Genomic DNA, 18,814 nt, shown 5'->3' with positions numbered 1-18,814 from the left:
ATCATTCTGTGGCGGATTTAGAGGGGCAGAGGGCCCGTACGATTCCGTATTTTTATCACTGCATAATATAGTACAAATAAGTTGAAATTAACCATGAAATGCGTGATGTAAAGTAATGAAGATTGGCATGACTATGACATTGCATGACTCACGAGTATATAACACACAATGACACACATTACACACTGTGTATCATATAGCTTCTTACTCTTCTGCACAGCGCGTCTTCATTGCTCAGACTTTGGTGTTGAGGGTATAGAGTTGTTTCTGTTTTGAACATATTTTATTGATGAAATCAAAAGGATTGGGAACAAGTTCTGACAACTTACAAGTCCCTCTCCTAAAATATTACAATATACCAGGTAATAATTAACAGGTAAAAATGTATAATGATTAAACGAATCTACAAGTTTCTTCTATAAATTTATGAACAACTGAAAAAATAGTTATATTAGTTTGCATAGGTAAATTGACATTACCGCATAATAACAATTTTGTATCAATATTAACCAAGTCAAGCATGAAAAGGCGATTAAAAAGATCATTTCTAGCCCTGGAGTAATTTTTACAAGCAAAAAAGAGATGGTATACATCTTCATTAATATGTCCACATGTACAAAACGGAGAATTTGTAATATTTCGTTTATAAAGATCATAATTAAGTATACAGTTGTATCTTAGCTATGTATAAATAATGTTGATATATCGTTTTCGAAAAGAGTAATATGATGGCGGTCTTGTAATGTCTGTTATATTTTTGCGGAATGAATTGATTGAGCTGGCTTCTCTGGCTTCTGCATTTAATAAATTCCACTGTTTTACAGAGTCAGGTACAAATGATTTTTTGAATAACTCTAATCTGCATTTTGGAATGTAAAACTTATCATTGTTTCCAGTATTATAAAGGGATATATTTTCATGATTTCCCTTCATCAATACTTTGAACAATACTATGATAAATTCTAATAATTGATAAACTGTAGAATGACCTGGTAAAAATCCAGCTTGATATCGATACAATAGATCATTACTATGAAAATAATTATATACATGTTTGAAAATAATTCTCTCCAAAATTTTACTAACGCATGATAATAGCGAGACAGGTCTATAATTAGACACTATTTGGCACGCTGTTTTTGGCTATATTTAGCTCTTAAACTTCATAGTTATTTCGGATTTCAAACATTTCGGTTGAGCATCACTGAAGAGACATTATTTGTCGAAATGCGCATCCGGTGCATTAAAATTGGTACCGTATAAGTTTAACATACTATTGAAGGGTCTTCCTTCTTAAAAAGAGGAATGACATGAGCAATTTTCCAAAAAGATGGGAAAATATTTTCTGACAATGATCTGTTGAATAGCATAGTAAGTGGTTTGACAATGGTAGTTTTTGTTGATTTCAACATTTTATGGCTAATGCTATCTGGGCCAACAGCTTTATTAACTGGGAGTATTGTAATAATATCCGATACTTCTTGTTCTTCAATAATAATGCTATTTAAGGAACCATTACATAAGCAATACATGTTTGGTAGTGTTTCATTGGTGTCATCAATATTGGTAATTGATGAAAAATATGCATTCAATGTTTCTATTTTATCAGAATCAAAATATACTAACTTGTTATCGCCGTTGTTATCATTAATTTGTATTGGAGGTATTTCATTCGATGATTTAATATTAAACGAGTCTTTCATCAACTTCCAATATAACTTATTATTGTCTTTACTAGAATCGTCTAAGTAGGTTTCTATATTGTCATAATAATTTGTTATCGCGTGTTTTTTCATATTGTTAACCGAATTCCGAACTTTTCTATAAGCGGACCAGTCGAAGTCATTTTTTGATTTTATTGCGAAGTCGATCTCTAATTCTGATTGTCTTCCGTATCATAGAATCAAACCATGGTTTATCTCGCAGACGAACTGTTATAATTTGTTCAGGTATACATTGACGAACACAAGAAAGAAATTCGGATGTAAAATTTTTGGTTGCCAAATCTAAAGTATCTGCTCCGTTGATAATATTTGCCCAGTTACAATTTTCAATTAAATAATTGAGTTTTATAAAGTCAGCATTTTTATAAATCCATACAAGCTAACAAAACAAATATGAAAAACTGAAGATAAAAATTGATAAACACAGATCTAAGCTTAATGAATGTCAAACAACTAGCGAGTAGTTTTAAAATGTGTTTGAGTAAATGTATAAAACATGAAAACGGTAACACAATAAAACGTTGTCTTTTGTAAGTACCTCTACCTGATAAATAGAAAAGACCGATCAAAGCTCGGAATTGTTCAATGGAGTTACCCATTATCTAAGTTGTGGTATGTGTAATTTGAAAATATGTAGATGCAATCATAGAAAATGTTTCCTGTTGAGGGTTTAAGTATTAGGACATGTATTTCTGAAGACCTAGAATATACAAATATGGTTGCATGACAAACTGCACATAAGGTTTGATTGTTAGTAAACAAAATGGTATGGAAGAAAAAAGAGAAAAAAAAACCCACAAATACATACAAGGCAACAATTCACATGAGTGTAGTACTACCATGGTAGGAATACAAGACATTTCAAAATAAATGAGTTCATGCAAATAACAACAAAACAATGGCAAATAAAGCATACAAAACATGAAGGGTATGAAAATAGGAGGGGTGAGTTGCAGGGGAAAAAAGGTCTTCTGGAAAATTTCTGGCAATCCACCCCAAGATTTAATAGATGTTTTTCACATATTTGTACTTGTCGCACTCTTTTCTCAGATATATGTTTGAAGGAAACTCGTATAGAGACGCATTCTTGTTAGTGTTGTTGCATCCACCAACAACACATCGTTGTATCATTTTTTCCAAGTTCTGGGTGTGACGTCACATCAACATCTCGGAGGCGCGACTTACTGAATAAGCCGAATATTTCGCCACTTACAATTCCTCACTTTTTACCACAAAAACCAAACAAAATGCTTATTTTTTTTTTTTAATGTTTTCTATTAACATAATCGACCAAATGATACAAAGTATCAGCAATCGGAAACAAAATATCCATTGAAAAAATACGTAAAAGTGCCGGGACCTGCTCTTTAAGTAATCAACTTCCTGATCTTGAATGGAAGTAGTTGATTGATTGAATACTGTTTAACGTCCCTCTTGAGAATATTTCACTCATATGGAGACGTCACCATTACCGATGAAGGGCTGCAAAATATAGGCCTATGCTCGGCGCTGATGGCCTTTGAGCATGGAGGGATCTTTATCGTGCCACACCTGCTGTGACACGGGACCTCGGTTTTTGCGGTCTCATCAAAGGGACTGCCCCATTTAGTCACATCTTACGACAAGTAAGGGGTACTGAGGACCAATTCTAACCCGTATCCCCACAGGATGAATAGGAAGTAGTAGAAATTAATAAAAGTAAAGGATATCCATTGATACATGTACATGTAGATTCGACATTATTCATAAATACAGGGAGTCGGGAAATAATCGCCGGTCGGACACCCTATTTTTCATTTCTTATATACCTCGTTTCATAGATGCTAGCCCTTTTGGTAAACTATCTATACTAATTCACAATAACAAGAATGAAAAAGGAATTTAATTTATTCAAGAGTTAAGTTTAAACAGTCTATCAGATGCATTAAAAATTTGAATGTGAAAAAAAATTAAACTGGATGGAAACGATTCACATCATGAACATGCCTCCTTGATAAGTCTGGAATTGGTGTGCTCCTCAATTGTGACTTTGTCATCTGAAAGTAGATTTTTTAAAGACTCTATCATTTCAAATAAGGCTACAGATGAAGACCCCTCCCAATATATATTAGTGCGGCAATCAACTGTACTAACGGAACAGTGTAAAGAATAAAAATATGTATCATCGTAATGAACGGACTGTAGGCAATGACCCAATCTAGAGAGGACGAAAAAGATCAATGACCGTAGAAATGTCCAATAACGAAATGTACTCTACCTTTGTTTATATCAAGTTGTTCAAAGAATTCATCAAGATCATCCATCCCAGTCATTTCAATAAGGACATTTATTTCCGAGTCACTAATGCTGTTGTCGTTGTCCAGATCAAAAGATGAAAATTGACAGATGTCTAATTTGAGAACGTCCTGCGAAAAATAAATTATATAACGAAGTAAAGTATAAAATATTGAATTCAATGAAATCTTTCTCTTAGAAATGGAATATATAACGATATACTAATCAAAAGTATTAATCAAGATCTTCAAAGAGAATAATCTAAAAATCTTACATCATCTGTGGACCTTTTCCCATTAAAGATAGACAGGACAGTTTTAGCAGAATCTACTAATCTTCTGACCCTACGGACGCCTTTGTCAACCTTATCCAAGACTGTTTTAATTCTTCTCCAAGCGCATACGTCCTCCGTGATCAATAAAACGACCAACGAGAAAACCAGAAGGTATCGGAACTAAGCATGAAATTAATTAATAACATTCTTAGTAAATAAATGAACATGAATTCTATTAATAGGTAAACAAATTAATATGACTTTTTCTAAATATGCTTTATCCTGTGTTGCTAGTACTTACCATGATGAGAGTGGAAATTATCTATCTAAAACAAAGAACTGTACAGAACGATATCTCGCCCTTAATTTATACTCTGTGATTGGTTATCCCTGTTAGTTTTCTGGAAACAACTCCATTCAGTACTTTCCAATTCTGTTGCCACGCCTCCTTACAGAGGTTTAAAATTCTGATCTTTTTGCATAAAACAAAAGCTTAAAGTTTAATCAATCGACGTCATGTGCAGACTTTTGATTTCCAATGCCATTATTAGTATACATACATGCAAACGGTCAACACATTTTCTCTTTAAACTTTCGCTACCTGGTTTGATCGTAATTTTCAGATCATTCACAGAAATAAAAGTTTCATCATATCAAAATAAAATAATTTCATAACAGTATGATATGGTTCTGAGGTCTTCTTAAAATGATTGTCAAATACTTTAAAAGTAGTTTCATGCATTTTATTTATGAAGAACAAAAACGCCTGAATCAATTGAAAAGAAAACATTTGTAACGTTACACTTATTGGTGATCCAATCCATCGAAAAAAGGTCAAAATTATATATCACTGATATTTTGTTTCCTAACCCACCCACGTTCTAGTTTAATTCTTTACTGCATGATGAAGTGCATAATGGTTATAGAGGCAAACCTCTGAATCGATGACATACTTGATTTTGTGCATTTATGACATTGCACAATGTTTATTTGGTGACATGAATTAGTAAGACGTGATATTGTGAAAGTGGTTACATTCGTTAACTAAATGATAGGTTGTTATTGGTACATTTTACGTTCTTTCATCTACCATACTTGACGCAGATTTTGGGATTTATCACGCCCCCTTCAAAGAAAAGGGGCATATTGCTTTGCATCAGTGTGTTGGTCGATTGGTATGTTGGTCGGTAGACAACATGTTATCCGCTCTATATCTTGAGAACCATTCACTTGATCGTAATGATATTTCATATGTGAATAAGCTATGAGTAGAAGAGGGGCCCTCTTGTTTATCAGGTCCAAAGATCAAGGGTCAATCTACTCTAGACATAGGAATATACTGCCCGCTTCAATATCTTGAAAATCCTTTGCTTGACAGACATCAAACTTGGTACACTGGTACATCCTAATGAGTAGATGACCCCTATTGATTTTGAGGTCAAATGTCAAACTGGACATAGGAATATACTGACCACTCAATGTCTAGAGAACACTTTGTTTGACACACATCAAACTTGGTATATCTTTAGAAGAAAATGACCCCTATTGATTTTAAGGTCACATGGTGAAAGGTCAAGAGTTAAACAGGACATATTAATATATTGTCTCCTATGTCTTAAGAATTATTTGCTTGATTGACACCAAAACTTGGTACACTGGTACAGCATAAGGAGTAGATGGCCTCTATTGATTTCTAGGTCACATGGTCAATCCAATCTTGACATAGGATAAGATATTGTTTGCTCAATATTTTGAATTGATGATACTACTATCAATTAAATGATGTCTGTGTATAACCCTTTTCAACTTTGCACCATGGGGTCATATGTGTTTTACAAACAATCTCTTGTTAAATAACACGTGGTTAATATATGCCTACTGCATGTCTAACCGGAGTATTAAACTATATAAAACAATCATGAATAAAACATTGATAAACCTTTAAAACTATTCATTTAGGCCGATAAACAACGGGACAAAATTCTTTCAGCACGTCTTTATTACTCTACATTTTGTAAACACATTGTAATCATAATCATAAGTGTATATAAGTTTTTTTCTTTCATTAAAACAGGTTTCAAGTTTACAAATAACCATAATATATATATATATATATATATATATATATATATATATATGTGTGTGTGTGTGTGTGTGTGTGTGTGTGTGTGTGTAAGCACACTCATTTACAGATATCAAAATCACAGACGATTGTCTGCTTTTGGGTGAAAGGCGAAGAAAACCAACAGTGATCAATCTCAACTCCTATAAGCAATACAGAATAGAGAGTTGGGCAAACACGGACTCCTGGACAGGGTTTGGATCACTAATCATACATGCTTTATTTAGAATAACATTTTGTGAACAAAGACAGGTTTTTTAATCTTATTTAGAAAATTATCCATGTTTTCATTTTGAATCTGCATTTCGTTTTATATTTTTATATCGTAAAACAAATAAAAGATGGGGAATTATTCAATCTAGTTTTTTTTGTATTGATTTCGTTATAGAAACCAAACACCAATATTTTCTAGGTAATTTTGAAACCGCAAAACAAACTAGTTTTCCTCCAAATATTTTCACAAAGTTTACACTTATATACATGCAAAAGATGTTCTGACTCTTCAACAACTATACAATGCTCACAAAATGGTTTTACATCTTTGTTCCATTTACTTACAGGTAAGTTATTATTCAATGGTCAATTCAATAATTTGGAATTGAATTTAGCAATATTTTTTTGTACATATACGAATATGTACATAATTTTAGACAGATATAATTTTCTCCAACAAAACTTTTATAATAAAAGTCACTTTTAAGATCTTTTACAGATCTTACATTATTAAATCTAAATATAAGGAGTATTTTTTTAATACAGGATGTACAGTGTGAGTATGTGTGTCATTGATAGACTTCATAGCATGTGTACATGTACGGTAGACGTCATAGTCTGTGTACATGTGCAGTAGACGTCATGGCATGTATACGTATACATCACAGCATGTGTACGTGTACGGTAGACGTCATAGCATTGCACAAGTACGGTAGACGTCATAGCACGTGTACGATAGACGTCATAGCATGTGTACGTGTACGGTGGACGTCATAGCATGTGTACGTGTACGGCAAACTTCCGCCAGAGTTCGTTCGCTCACAAACCAAACTCTTCCAGTTAGGCATTATGGGATAGCGATTTCTTAGGCCGTGTATACTGTGTGGCGTCACTGTAGAATGACGAAAAAGCATAACGTCAAACGTAAACAACTTTCAAAACAAGAACGTAAACATCAAGTTCATTACTTTACCCAATAATTTGAACAGTCTCCTTACTTTTTAATGATCTTTTGATCATTTTATGTTTAAAATAAAATCCATACTTTTATATTAATGCTTTTAATGTCAATATCTTCAAACTTTAACTACGAACTACTTCTTTAGTGTTATTTGCCCGCGTGATAATCGCGGACTCACAATATACAAATATGTATGTTTATGTACTCCTATGTGTACTGCGTCACATAGGAGAGGTCTATACGTAATGAGGCCTCGATGGGGAGTTTGCGTGTACGGTAGATGTCATAGCATGTGTATATGTACGGAAGACGTCATAGCATGTGTACATGTACGTTAGACGTCATAGCACGTGTACATGAATGGGAGATGTCGTAGCATGTGTATATGTACGGCAGACGACATAGCATGTGTACATTCATGTACGGTAGACGTCATAGCATGTGTACATGTACGGGATACGTCACTGTACATGTACGGTAGACATCATAGCATGTATACGAATCGATGCACCCTCTAAATAGCTAAAGTTTTCGTGCTAGCTTTTGACAGCTGATCTACACCCAATAACAGAGATAGAATTTTTGCGTTTCTCTCTTTATCTAAGTTATTCCCTTTAAGGTACCTCCACTCTCATGTGACTTATCAATACTAATGATTCAAAGTAGAAAACTATTAATTTCCACTCAATATAGTTTAATTCAAGCAATAAACCAAAAAACTATTTATTCTTTAAAAAATACTACAGACATTCATTTTGGGAAGTACATGTATATGTAAACATCATAAAATCGCACATTTTTATTAAACAGCACAATAATATATATATAAACTGGTATACATGACAATTTTAATTTCAACCGTTTAAAAATCTGCTACTTTATGGTTATGAATAGATAAATTATCAATTGTGAATATTAGGGAAATCATTATATAATAGACATACAAAAGAGTAAATACCAGCATAAGAGTTATTGCCCTTTACATTTTTAAAATAAAGGTAATTTATTATTTTTGATTATAATCAAACAATACAATTATAATTATCATTTTCAACTTCTCCGCTCGTCGTCAACTTCCCATTTTCATGTAGCAATAGTCCATTATCCATTATCTTGGCACACTGATTTTGACTACGGATAACACCGTTTACCTGATCAAGATATATGGCTCCCCGGTCAACAGGGGGTGCTTACTCCTCTTAGGCACCTGTCAAACTTTCTATTTTGTATAGATTATAATAATGATAATAATGATTGGTTTTATATAGGGCTTTTTCCAGCGTATGCTGCTCAAAGGGCTTTACAATACATTATTATCCCGGCAGACCTTATATCAATCTAGAACTTTCTCAGCTTCCTAGGAAGCATACTGTGCAAGCTGCCGTTACAGGCACTAGAACACTAACATTCTAACAATATATTTCACTGTATATAGCCAGGTTCCCTTTTACACTTGGGTGGAGTGAGGAAATTCATGTAAAGTGCCTTTCCCAAGGACACAACGTCGGTCCTGCCGCGGCCAGGACTTGAACCCACGACCTTTCGGTCGAGAGGCTGACAGCCTAACCGACTCCATCATAGGAGTTATGAGATTGATCACCGCTCGTTATATTCACCTTTCATCAAATATCGCCTTTCATCAAATATAAAGAGGTTAGAGCGTTCGCCCTGCATGCGGATTGCCGGGGTTCGAAGCCCGGTCGCAACAGACATAAGTCGTTAAAACATGTAGCGAGAATTCCATCGCCAAACGCTCGGCATAAGGTGTGAATGTCACGGGCCCTCGGAGATGACCTTAAAAACGGATGTCCGGTGTCACAACATGTGTGACACGTTAAAGAACCCTCACTGCTCAATGGCCGTAAGCACCGAGCAAAGGTCTAAATCTGAAGCCCTTCACTGGTCTTGGTGACGTCTCCATATGAATGAAAAATTCGAGAGAGAGAGAGAGAGAGAGAGAGAGAGAGAGAGAGAGAGAGACGTTAAACAAGATACAATCAATAATCAAATATAAACATTTTAAGTATCAAATAGTCTTCCCAATCTTTTAGCATACCAAGTGAATACAATTCCTTGAAAAACATGCACAAAGTTTTATCAAATAATGCAAAAACCTATGACATCATACGAGAGTGGAGCTACCTTTAGAGCAAAGGAAGAGCAGCAAAAGTTTAGATATTTTTCCTAAAGCTGTGATAATGGTATGATACAGTGTAGTTTCATATTTAGAGTTATGATCTTGAGTAGAAAATAGTGAAATTTGATAAGAGTAAAGGGCACTCATTTGAAATAATTCATGAAAACGAGTTGGAAACCACCATCGCACTTTGCATTTCGTTTATATCTCGTTTTATGGATGTCGACTTCTTGGATAGACAATTGATACTAATGTCCAATAACAAGAATGAAAAATAAATTTGTTTATTCAAAAGTTAAGTTTAAACAGTCTATCAAATGCATTAAAGAAACGAACATCAACAAGATTTATGCACGGATTGAAACAATTCACATCATGAACATGCCTCCTTGATAAGTCTGGAATTGGTGTGCTCCTCAATTGTGACTTTGTCATCTGAAAGCAGATTTTTTAAAGACTCGATTATTTCAAATAAGTCTACAGACTACAGAGAAAGACACCCTAAATACCTTGGTATTATAGATCAGTGTGTCAATCAACTGTACGAATGGCACAGTGTGAAGAATGAAATGTGTATCATCGTAATGAACGGACTGTAGGCAATGACCCAATCTAGAGAGGATGAAAAAGATCAATGGCTGTAGAAATGTCCAATTACAAGAGGTACTCTACCTTTGTTTATATCAAGTTGTTCAAAGAATTCATCAAGATCCATCATCCCAGTCATTTCAATAAGGATGGATATTTCTGAGTCGCTAATGTTGTCGTCATTGTCCAAATCAAAAGATGAAAATTGACAGATGTCCAATTTGAGCACGTCCTGCAAAAAATAGAATACGTAGAGAATTAAAGTTAAAGATATTGAATTTAATGAAAAATAGAATACAAGAGGCCATGGGCCACATCGTTCACTTGAGTCACCTTGGCATTGTTCAGCTGTTGTCACTTTTAAAAGGTTGTTTTTTAATCGTTATTCCTGTGAGAAAAATTTGACCCCATATTGTGACCCCAACGGATCACAATATAACTGACAATGAATTCACGTAACACAAAGATTCCCCAATACCAATACTACTAACATGATCTTTTTGTTCTGGATATGACCAAGGTCACTGATCATGGTATGATATGAAGACCTTGTCATAAAAACCTATATACAGAATATGAAAGCCCTATCTTAAATAGTTCAGGAGATATTAGATAGGTAAGATTTTTTTAATGAAAGTAGGTCAAAATTCCATGTCAAGGTCACAAGGTTAAGTTTCAGCAAATAATAAGGTCTTACCATAAAGAACCTATATACAAAATATGAAAGCCCTACCTCAGATAGTTAAGGAGATATTGAATAATTCAGTTTTTTTTTTAAAAGTACAAGGTCAAAAGATCAAACACCATTGCGTACAAGGTCTTGCCATCAAGAATCTATACAAAAAATATCAAAATCTTACCTAAAATAGTTCCGGATATATTAGATAGGTTATTTTTTCTTACAAGTAGCTCAAACTTCTAGTTCAAGGTCACAAGATCACACAATATTGCATCACATGAAAGGTCTTTATACTCGAATGTAAAACTTTGATCCACTATTTTCAAGATATTCCCTATTGTGACCCCACCATACTCCGAAGGCCGTGATGTTAATAAACTTAAATCTGCACTATGTCGGGAAGCTTTCGTGTAAATTTGAACTTTTCTGACCCAGTGGTTCTTGAGAAAAAGATTTTCCCTATATATTTGCATGTAAAACTTTGATCCCCTATTGTGGCCACACCCTATACCTGGGGGATATGATTTGACCAAACTTGAATTTGTAGTATGTCAGATAGCTTTCATGTAAAACTTATACGGTACCAATTTTGATGCACCAGATACGCATTTCGACAAATAATGTCTCTCCACTGATGCCAAAGCCGAAATATTGGAAATCCGAAATAATAAACTTGTAAGAACTAGAACGAAAAACAGTACCAAAGACAGGAGTCAAATCGTCTAAGGATCACGTGTATTTCAATTTTTCTGGCCCTGTTGTTCTGGAGAGGAAGATTTTTAAATGACCCCACCCTATTTTTGCACTTTCGTGATTATCTCCCCTTTGAAGAGACATGAACCTTATTTAAACAAACTTAAATTCCCTTTAACCATGGATGATGTGTACCAAGTTTGATTGAAAATGGCCCAGTGGATTTGGAGAAGATGAAAATGTGAAACGTTTACAGACAGACGAAGGACTACGAGTGATCAAAATAGCTCACTTGAGCTTTCACCGAAGTGAGCTATAATAGTTATACTGAAATACCAAACAAATAGTATTGATCATGATTAATCTAAAATCTTACATCATCTGTGGATCTTTTGCCTAAAGTTACCGCAGCTGCTTTAGCGATAGTCGAGACAGTTTTAGCAGTAGCTATGACTTCTGTCACCTTTTTAACCCCCCTTTTAATTCTTCTCCAGATTCTTCTTAATCTTCCCCAAGCGCATACGTCCTCCGTAATCAATAAAAAGACCAACGAGAAAACCAGAAGGTATCGGAACTAAGTATGAAAAAAATAAATAAACAAATAAATCAGAATTATATTAAGAGGTAAACAAACTAATAACAGTTTTTGTAAATATGAATTATACTGTGTTGCATTACTAGTACTTACCATGATGAGAGTTGAAATTATCTAACAACGAAGTAGACAGAACGAGATATTTCCCTGATCAGGTATACCTTGCAGTTGTTGGAAATATAATCCAATTCTGTAGTCACGCCTCCTTACAGAGCTTTCTTTCGTATCAAATAAAAACTAAAATTTTAAATAACTGACGTCAATGTACAGACTTTTGATTTATGATGCCATTATTTCTAGACATATATGCAAACGGTCAATGTTTATTTTCTCTAACTTTTTGCTACCTGGTTTGATCGTATTTTTCAGATCATTAGCAAATAATTATCATTATATCAAAAGAACTATCATTTCATATCCATATGGTATTGTCATATGGTTTTATCAGAACGATTGTCATTTATCTTAAAAGTCATTTTATGCATTGTTTATGAAGAACATTTGAGCAGGCCTGAATGAATTTAAAAGAAACCATTGATAACGCTACATATATTGATGATCCAATCCATGGAAAAAGAAAAGTCAAAATTATATATCACAGAAATTCTGTTCATTAAAAAACTCTCCCTATCCCACCTACGTGTTTGTTGAATTATTTGTTACATGAAGAAGCGCTAAATGGTTATAGAGGCAAACATCGGAATTGATGACATCATACATTGTTTACCTGATTTGTGCATTTATGTCATTGTACATTGTTTATCTGATAGCAGTTATTTAGTGATCTGAATTAGTACAGCGTGATATGATGAAATTGGTTACATTCGTTGGCACATCTAATTGATAGTTCGTTATCGGTACATTCTACGTTCTTTCAACTGCCATATTTGACGCAGATTTTGGATTTATTAGATAACACATGGTTAATATATGCCTTCTGCATGTTTAGGCGGAGTATTGGATTATATAATACAATCATGAATAAAACATTGATGAACTTTTACAACTATTCATATAGGCCGATAACCAACAGGACAAAATACTTTCATCACGTCATTACTCTACATTTTGTACACACAATAAAGTAATCATAATCATACGTTGAATATTAATTAAAGAATCCGCCTGATAGATAAAACCAAAAAACTGGCTGTAATAACAGTCCATGACTCATTGTAGTGAATAACAGACACAAGCAACGTTTACCAATTTATTCATATAACAGCAATGACACATCCGGGATATACTGAAATGGACAATATCGGCCGCATGTGAAACTTTTGTGGGGTAACTGGGGAGTCGCCCAGTGAGCCAGTTTAACTTAACTTGTAAGGGGTACGCTGGGGGGCCCGAGTAAAACATTCAGTGCCCAGACCTGAACGGACGCCAGCGTTCTAAGGAGGTAAGCGAGACCCGCCCTTCTCACCCTGTCTCCTGCAGTGCTACCTGGTATGTACATTATCATGTTGGACATAAGCCCCAAACATGCATCAGACTGTAGCATCCCCTCACTGAAGTGAGGTGGATGTGGGCCCAACCGTCCCCGGTGGTGGCCCCACTATTAGTTTACTTGTTTTAACTTGTACGACTTTTAGTACTGTAAATTGCCCCCTGCTTTAGAAGCAGGTGGGGGAAACAACCAGGTTTTGGAGCAGAAACAGTCATCAAATACCATTACCGACTCCCCAGTTCGGCCACAGACATTGGAACAATGTCCCCCACAAAAAACTTGTAGGATTAATAACTGAGTGAAACTCAAAATACAACAAGAGATGTTTGTAAAACACATATGCCCCCCACCCCACCCCACCCCACCCCTGGTGCAATCGAAAAGGGCCATACACACACACATCATTTAATTGATAGTAGCATCATCAATTCAAAACACTGAGCAGACAACATCCTCCTATGTCAAGAGTGAATTGACCATGTGACCTAAATAACAATATGGGTCATCTACTCCTTATGCTGTACCAGTGTACCAAGTTTGGTGTCAATCAAGCAAACAATTCTTAAAATATAGGAAACAAGATATTACTATGTCCAGTTCAACAATTGACTTTTGACCTCAAAATCAATATGGATCGTCTTCTCCTGAAAATGTACCAGCGTACCAAGTTTGATGTCCGTCAAGCAAAAAGGTTATCAAGATATTGAGTGGACAGTATATTACTATGTTCAGTTTGACCTTTGACCATGCGACACCAAAATCAATAGGAGTCATCTCCTCCTGAATATACACCACTGTACTTAGTTTGATGTCTGTCAAGCAAAGGGTCCCCAAGACACCGAGCGGACAGTATATTCCTATGTCCAGTTTGACCCTTGACCCCTGACCACGTGACCTCAAAATCAATAGGGGTCATCTTCTCCTGAAGACGCACCAGTGTACCAAGTTTGATGTCTGTCAAGCAAAGGGTTCTCAAGATATGAGCGGACAGTATATTTCCATGTCCAGCCCGACCCTTGACCTTTGATCATGTGACCTCAAAATCAATGGGAGTCATCTTCCCCCGAAGATATACCAATGTACCAAGCCTGATGTCTGTCAAGCAAAGGGTTCTCAAGACATTGATCAGAAATTATATCTTAAGTCCAGTTTGACCTTTGACCATGTGACCTCAAAATCAATAGGGGTCATCTTCTCCCGAAGACGCACCAGTGCACCAAGCCTGATGTCCGTCAAGCAAAGGGTTCTCAAGATATTGAGCGGACAGTATATTCGTATGTCCAGTTTGACCCTTGACCTTTGACCATGTGACCTCAAAATCAATGGGGGGTCATCTTCTTCTGAAGATGCACCGGCGCACCAAGCCCGATGTCCGTCAAGCAAAGGGTTCTCTAGACATTGAATGGTCAGTATATTCCCATGCCCAGCTTGACCCTTGACCATGTGACCCCAAAATCAATAGGGGTCATCTACTCCTTAGGATGCACCAGTGTGCCAAGTTTGATGTCTTTCAAGCAAAGGGCTCTCAAGACACTGAGCGGACATTATATTCCTATGTCCAGAGTAGATTGACCCTTGACCTTTGGACCTGAAAAACAATAGGGATCCTCTTCTACTCATAACTAACCCACATATGAAATATCATTATCATCAAGTGAATGGTTCTAAGATAGAGCGGACAACACGTGGTCTACAGACCGACCGACCGACAGGTGCAAAACAATATACCCCCTCTTTTTCAAAGGGGGGCATAATAAAGAATTACATGGATAAGAATAAGTCATTTGACCAAACCACAGTACTTGAAACTGGAGTTGCACAAAAATTACAGTAAACGCACAATTGGCAAACAGCAACAAGCACGAAATGATAAATTACTTGTGCTGCGGGTAAGAAAAACCTTGACATTTGAAGAAAAAGAAAGAAAGAAAGAAAGAAAGAAAAAGAAAAAGAAAAAAAAATCCAAGGCCGCTTGATATTGCTGAGAAATAATTGATTTCCCAGGACCGACATACAGACGAGTGCCATCTGTTCGGAACAACTCAATCTCAGTAGCCTTGATGACATGGTTGTGTCCAATGTACAAACCTCTAACCTGGTTAGCCATGAATTTTTATCATGCAACTATGGGCATCATGCCAATATGTTCTAGGTACTGAAAACGTGTCGTAGGAGTAGCCATCCGCATGAAAAGAGCAATATATAAGTAATGGGAGGGGGGGGGGCTATAAATATGCCTTAATTAGTAGTGTTGGGCAGATAATTTGACAAACTAGGGGTTTGCCGGTTTGGTTGGTCTTGGACCTATGTGAAAATACCAACGTTTGACCTAGCTGGTTTTGAGAAACTTGTGGAATCGACGATGACAAAACTTACTGACTGTGCAAACCGTAAAAATGCCAATGAAAAGGCTGCTGAAAAAAAAATAATAAGATATAGGAAGTCTTGATATATTGAGACACCTATAAACCGCTTGACACCTTCTAGGGATGAGAGAAATTTGATTGGTTGTTTATGTACATCAACCAGAATTCGCTGTGAAGACATAGCAGGGTTGGAGGCCTTATACGGAGTCGGAATTGGTCGTCATACTTTTGCCAATTTTGTGAACGATTAGCTGCAAGCCTTATATCTCGCATGTACTTAAGCATTTCTGGGCCGTTTGACTATGTTGAAGTACAATACTCATGTAAATCATGAAGGCTGATGTCCACTTTTCAATGCTCAAAAAGGAGTTAAGTTGGCGCTTGACTACGCATAGCTTGCCATTGACAAGTTGTAAATCCCCGTGGGACTCAAACTGCTCCAATTCCGTAGCAGATTTGAGTAGGACAGACAGATCAATAAATCCCCCTCCCATATTTTTTGCTTGAGTTTAAGCGAGACATGACTGCCGATATCATCGCATGCAGATGTAATTTGACAAGGTAAAGCCAAGGGTAAATATGCCGCTTGGTTCAACAAAAAATTGCAAGACTCACCCGGGTTATCCGGTGTATTATCGATTGGGAATCGAGGGACCTACTCAGGGGGCTGTGGCTGCCCCTCTGCAGGGGCTAGTCGATCCGTCCAAGGTGTGGCCGTGTGATTTGGACTTCGTTCCCGGAGTTGAGCTGTTGTCCGACGATTACGTTTCATCCCGACCCCCCTGGCCGGGGATCTCTGGGTCGCTGCTAGTTTTATAGGTGGCATTCCTAATGCAGGAAAAATTGTCTAAAAGCTATGTGTAGGGAATAAATCCAAAAAGGGGAGAGAAAAACTTCGGCCACGTGCTTGGTTTCCGCCTCTAATACAGAACCACGTTGCTGCTTCGGTTGGAAAAGTGTAATGAATGGGTTCGATCACAGGGAGTACCGAGTGTGACGTAGTGCATACAAATTAACTTGTACCATCTAGCCGCTAAAGTCACGTAGACCCGACCTACAGGGTGTATCAAAATTAATACGGATTATTTGATATAAACTCAAATAATCTCGATTATTTGAATCTTCCAGTGTTATGTAAAGACAGTTACAGATATCTCCACTTAATCAAAAGCCATGTATATTTTGATCACTAATTGATCAATTCTTAATCTGAAAAAATTTTAAGCATTGAAAATAATAATTTGAATGCAAACATGTCTTTCCAGATATTAACTGCGTATTGGTTAATCAAGCATTGAATGATTATCCTTTGAAAACAAAATATGCACATCTACATTTATACAAGATTTTCTCTATTGGTTCATAGAAAATCTGGGGTGCATTTTAAAAAAGAACTTACGACTTACGACAAAACTTTACATACTGGAATTTTCAGGTTTATTGTAAAGTCATTCACTCCATATGCAAAATATTTTTTTTTTAAATGTTGGAAATTAAGCCTCAGAAAGTTTTATTTCATTCACTTAAAGTAATAACTGTGTGATACAATTTAAGACTTGCGACCTTGCCGTAAGTTGTTTTCTAAAACAAGCCCCAGTATTGTATTCCACGGCATGCCATGTGTACCTTCCCTCTAACCGTGTGTATATCGACACTGACATATGACTGTATTACACATTTGGAACATACTGATATTGTTTTGAATTACTGATGGTGTGTACTGATGATGTGTAGTGATATTCTTTTGCATTACTGATGTGTACTGATATTATTTTGCATTACGGATTATGTGTAGTGATATTGTTTTGTATTACGGATGTGTAGTGATATTGTTTTGTATTACTGATGATGTGTAGTGATATTGTTTTGTATTACTGATGTGTAGTGATTTTGTTTTGTATTACTGATGATGTGTAGTGATATTGTTTTGTATTACTGATGTGTAGTGATATTGTTTTGTATTACTGATGATGTGTAGTGATATTATTTTGCATTACGGATTATGTGTAGTGATATTGTTTTGTATTACTGATGTGAAGTGATATTGTTTTGTATTACTGATGATGTGTAGTGATATTGTTTTGTATTACTGATGTGTAGTGATATTGTTTTGTATTACAAATGGTGTGTAGTGATATTGTTTTGCATTACTGATGTGTAGTGATATTGTTTTGTATTACTGATGATGTGTAGTGATATTATTTTGCATTACGGATGATGTGTAGTGATATTGTTTAGTATTACTGATGTGAAGTGATATTGTTTTGTATTACTGATGATGTGTAGTGATATTGTTTTGTATTACTGATGTGTAGTGATATTGTTTTGTATTAGTGATGATGTGTAGTGATATTGTTTTGTATTACTGATGTGTAGTGATATTGTTTTGTATTACTGATGATGTGTAGTGATATTGTTTTGTATTACTGATGTGTAGTGATATTGTTTTGTATTAGTGATGATGTGTAGTGATATTGTTTTGTATTACTGATGATGTGTAGTGATATTGTTTAGTATTAGTGATGTGTAGTGATATTGTTTTGTATTACTGATGGTGTGTAGTGATATTGTTTTGAATTACTGATGTGTAGTTTTATTGTTTTGTATTACTGATGGTGTGTAGTGATATTGTTTTGTATTAGTGATGATGTGTAGTGATATTGTTTTGTATTACTGATATGTAGTGATATTGTTTTGTATTACGGATGTGTAGTTATATTGTTTTGTATTACTGATGG

The 18,814-nt window shown here is 35.5% G+C and overlaps 2 protein-coding genes across 2 annotated transcripts; both read right to left on the bottom strand.

Moving 5' to 3' along the window:
* Positions 1-3,593: 3,593 nt before the first annotated feature.
* Positions 3,594-4,667, bottom strand: LOC125671280 (uncharacterized). The gene is made up of 4 exons (XM_048906854.2): positions 4,574-4,667; positions 4,273-4,452; positions 3,982-4,129; positions 3,594-3,760 (listed from the first exon to the last, which is right to left on the bottom strand). Exons 1-4 carry the CDS (start codon positions 4,574-4,576, stop codon positions 3,699-3,701), a joined length of 393 nt encoding a protein of 130 aa, XP_048762811.1. The 5' UTR covers positions 4,577-4,667; the 3' UTR covers positions 3,594-3,698.
* Positions 4,668-9,973: 5,306 nt separating this feature from the next.
* Positions 9,974-13,156, bottom strand: LOC125671279 (uncharacterized). The gene is made up of 4 exons (XM_048906853.2): positions 12,354-13,156; positions 12,042-12,239; positions 10,378-10,525; positions 9,974-10,140 (listed from the first exon to the last, which is right to left on the bottom strand). The coding sequence occupies exons 1-4, from the start codon at positions 12,354-12,356 to the stop codon at positions 10,079-10,081; spliced, it is 411 nt and encodes a 136-aa protein (XP_048762810.2). The 5' UTR covers positions 12,357-13,156; the 3' UTR covers positions 9,974-10,078.
* Positions 13,157-18,814: the final 5,658 nt, after the last annotated feature.

This window comes from Ostrea edulis, chromosome 4, assembly GCF_947568905.1.
Source record: "Ostrea edulis chromosome 4, xbOstEdul1.1, whole genome shotgun sequence".
NCBI lineage: Eukaryota > Metazoa > Mollusca > Bivalvia > Ostreida > Ostreidae > Ostrea > Ostrea edulis.
This window is presented reverse-complemented; position numbering and strand designations above follow the sequence as displayed.

Coding starts and splice junctions, on each gene's coding strand:
- LOC125671279 (XM_048906853.2), bottom strand. Junction 10,526..12,041: donor GCAAAAGATCCACAGATGAT/GTAAGATTTTAG, acceptor TATTTTTTGCAG/GACGTGCTCAAATTGGACAT. Junction 10,141..10,377: donor ACAACTTGATATAAACAAAG/GTAGAGTACCTC, acceptor ATCTGCTTTCAG/ATGACAAAGTCACAATTGAG.
- LOC125671280 (XM_048906854.2), bottom strand. Junction 4,130..4,272: donor GGAAAAGGTCCACAGATGAT/GTAAGATTTTTA, acceptor TATTTTTCGCAG/GACGTTCTCAAATTAGACAT. Junction 3,761..3,981: donor ACAACTTGATATAAACAAAG/GTAGAGTACATT, acceptor ATCTACTTTCAG/ATGACAAAGTCACAATTGAG.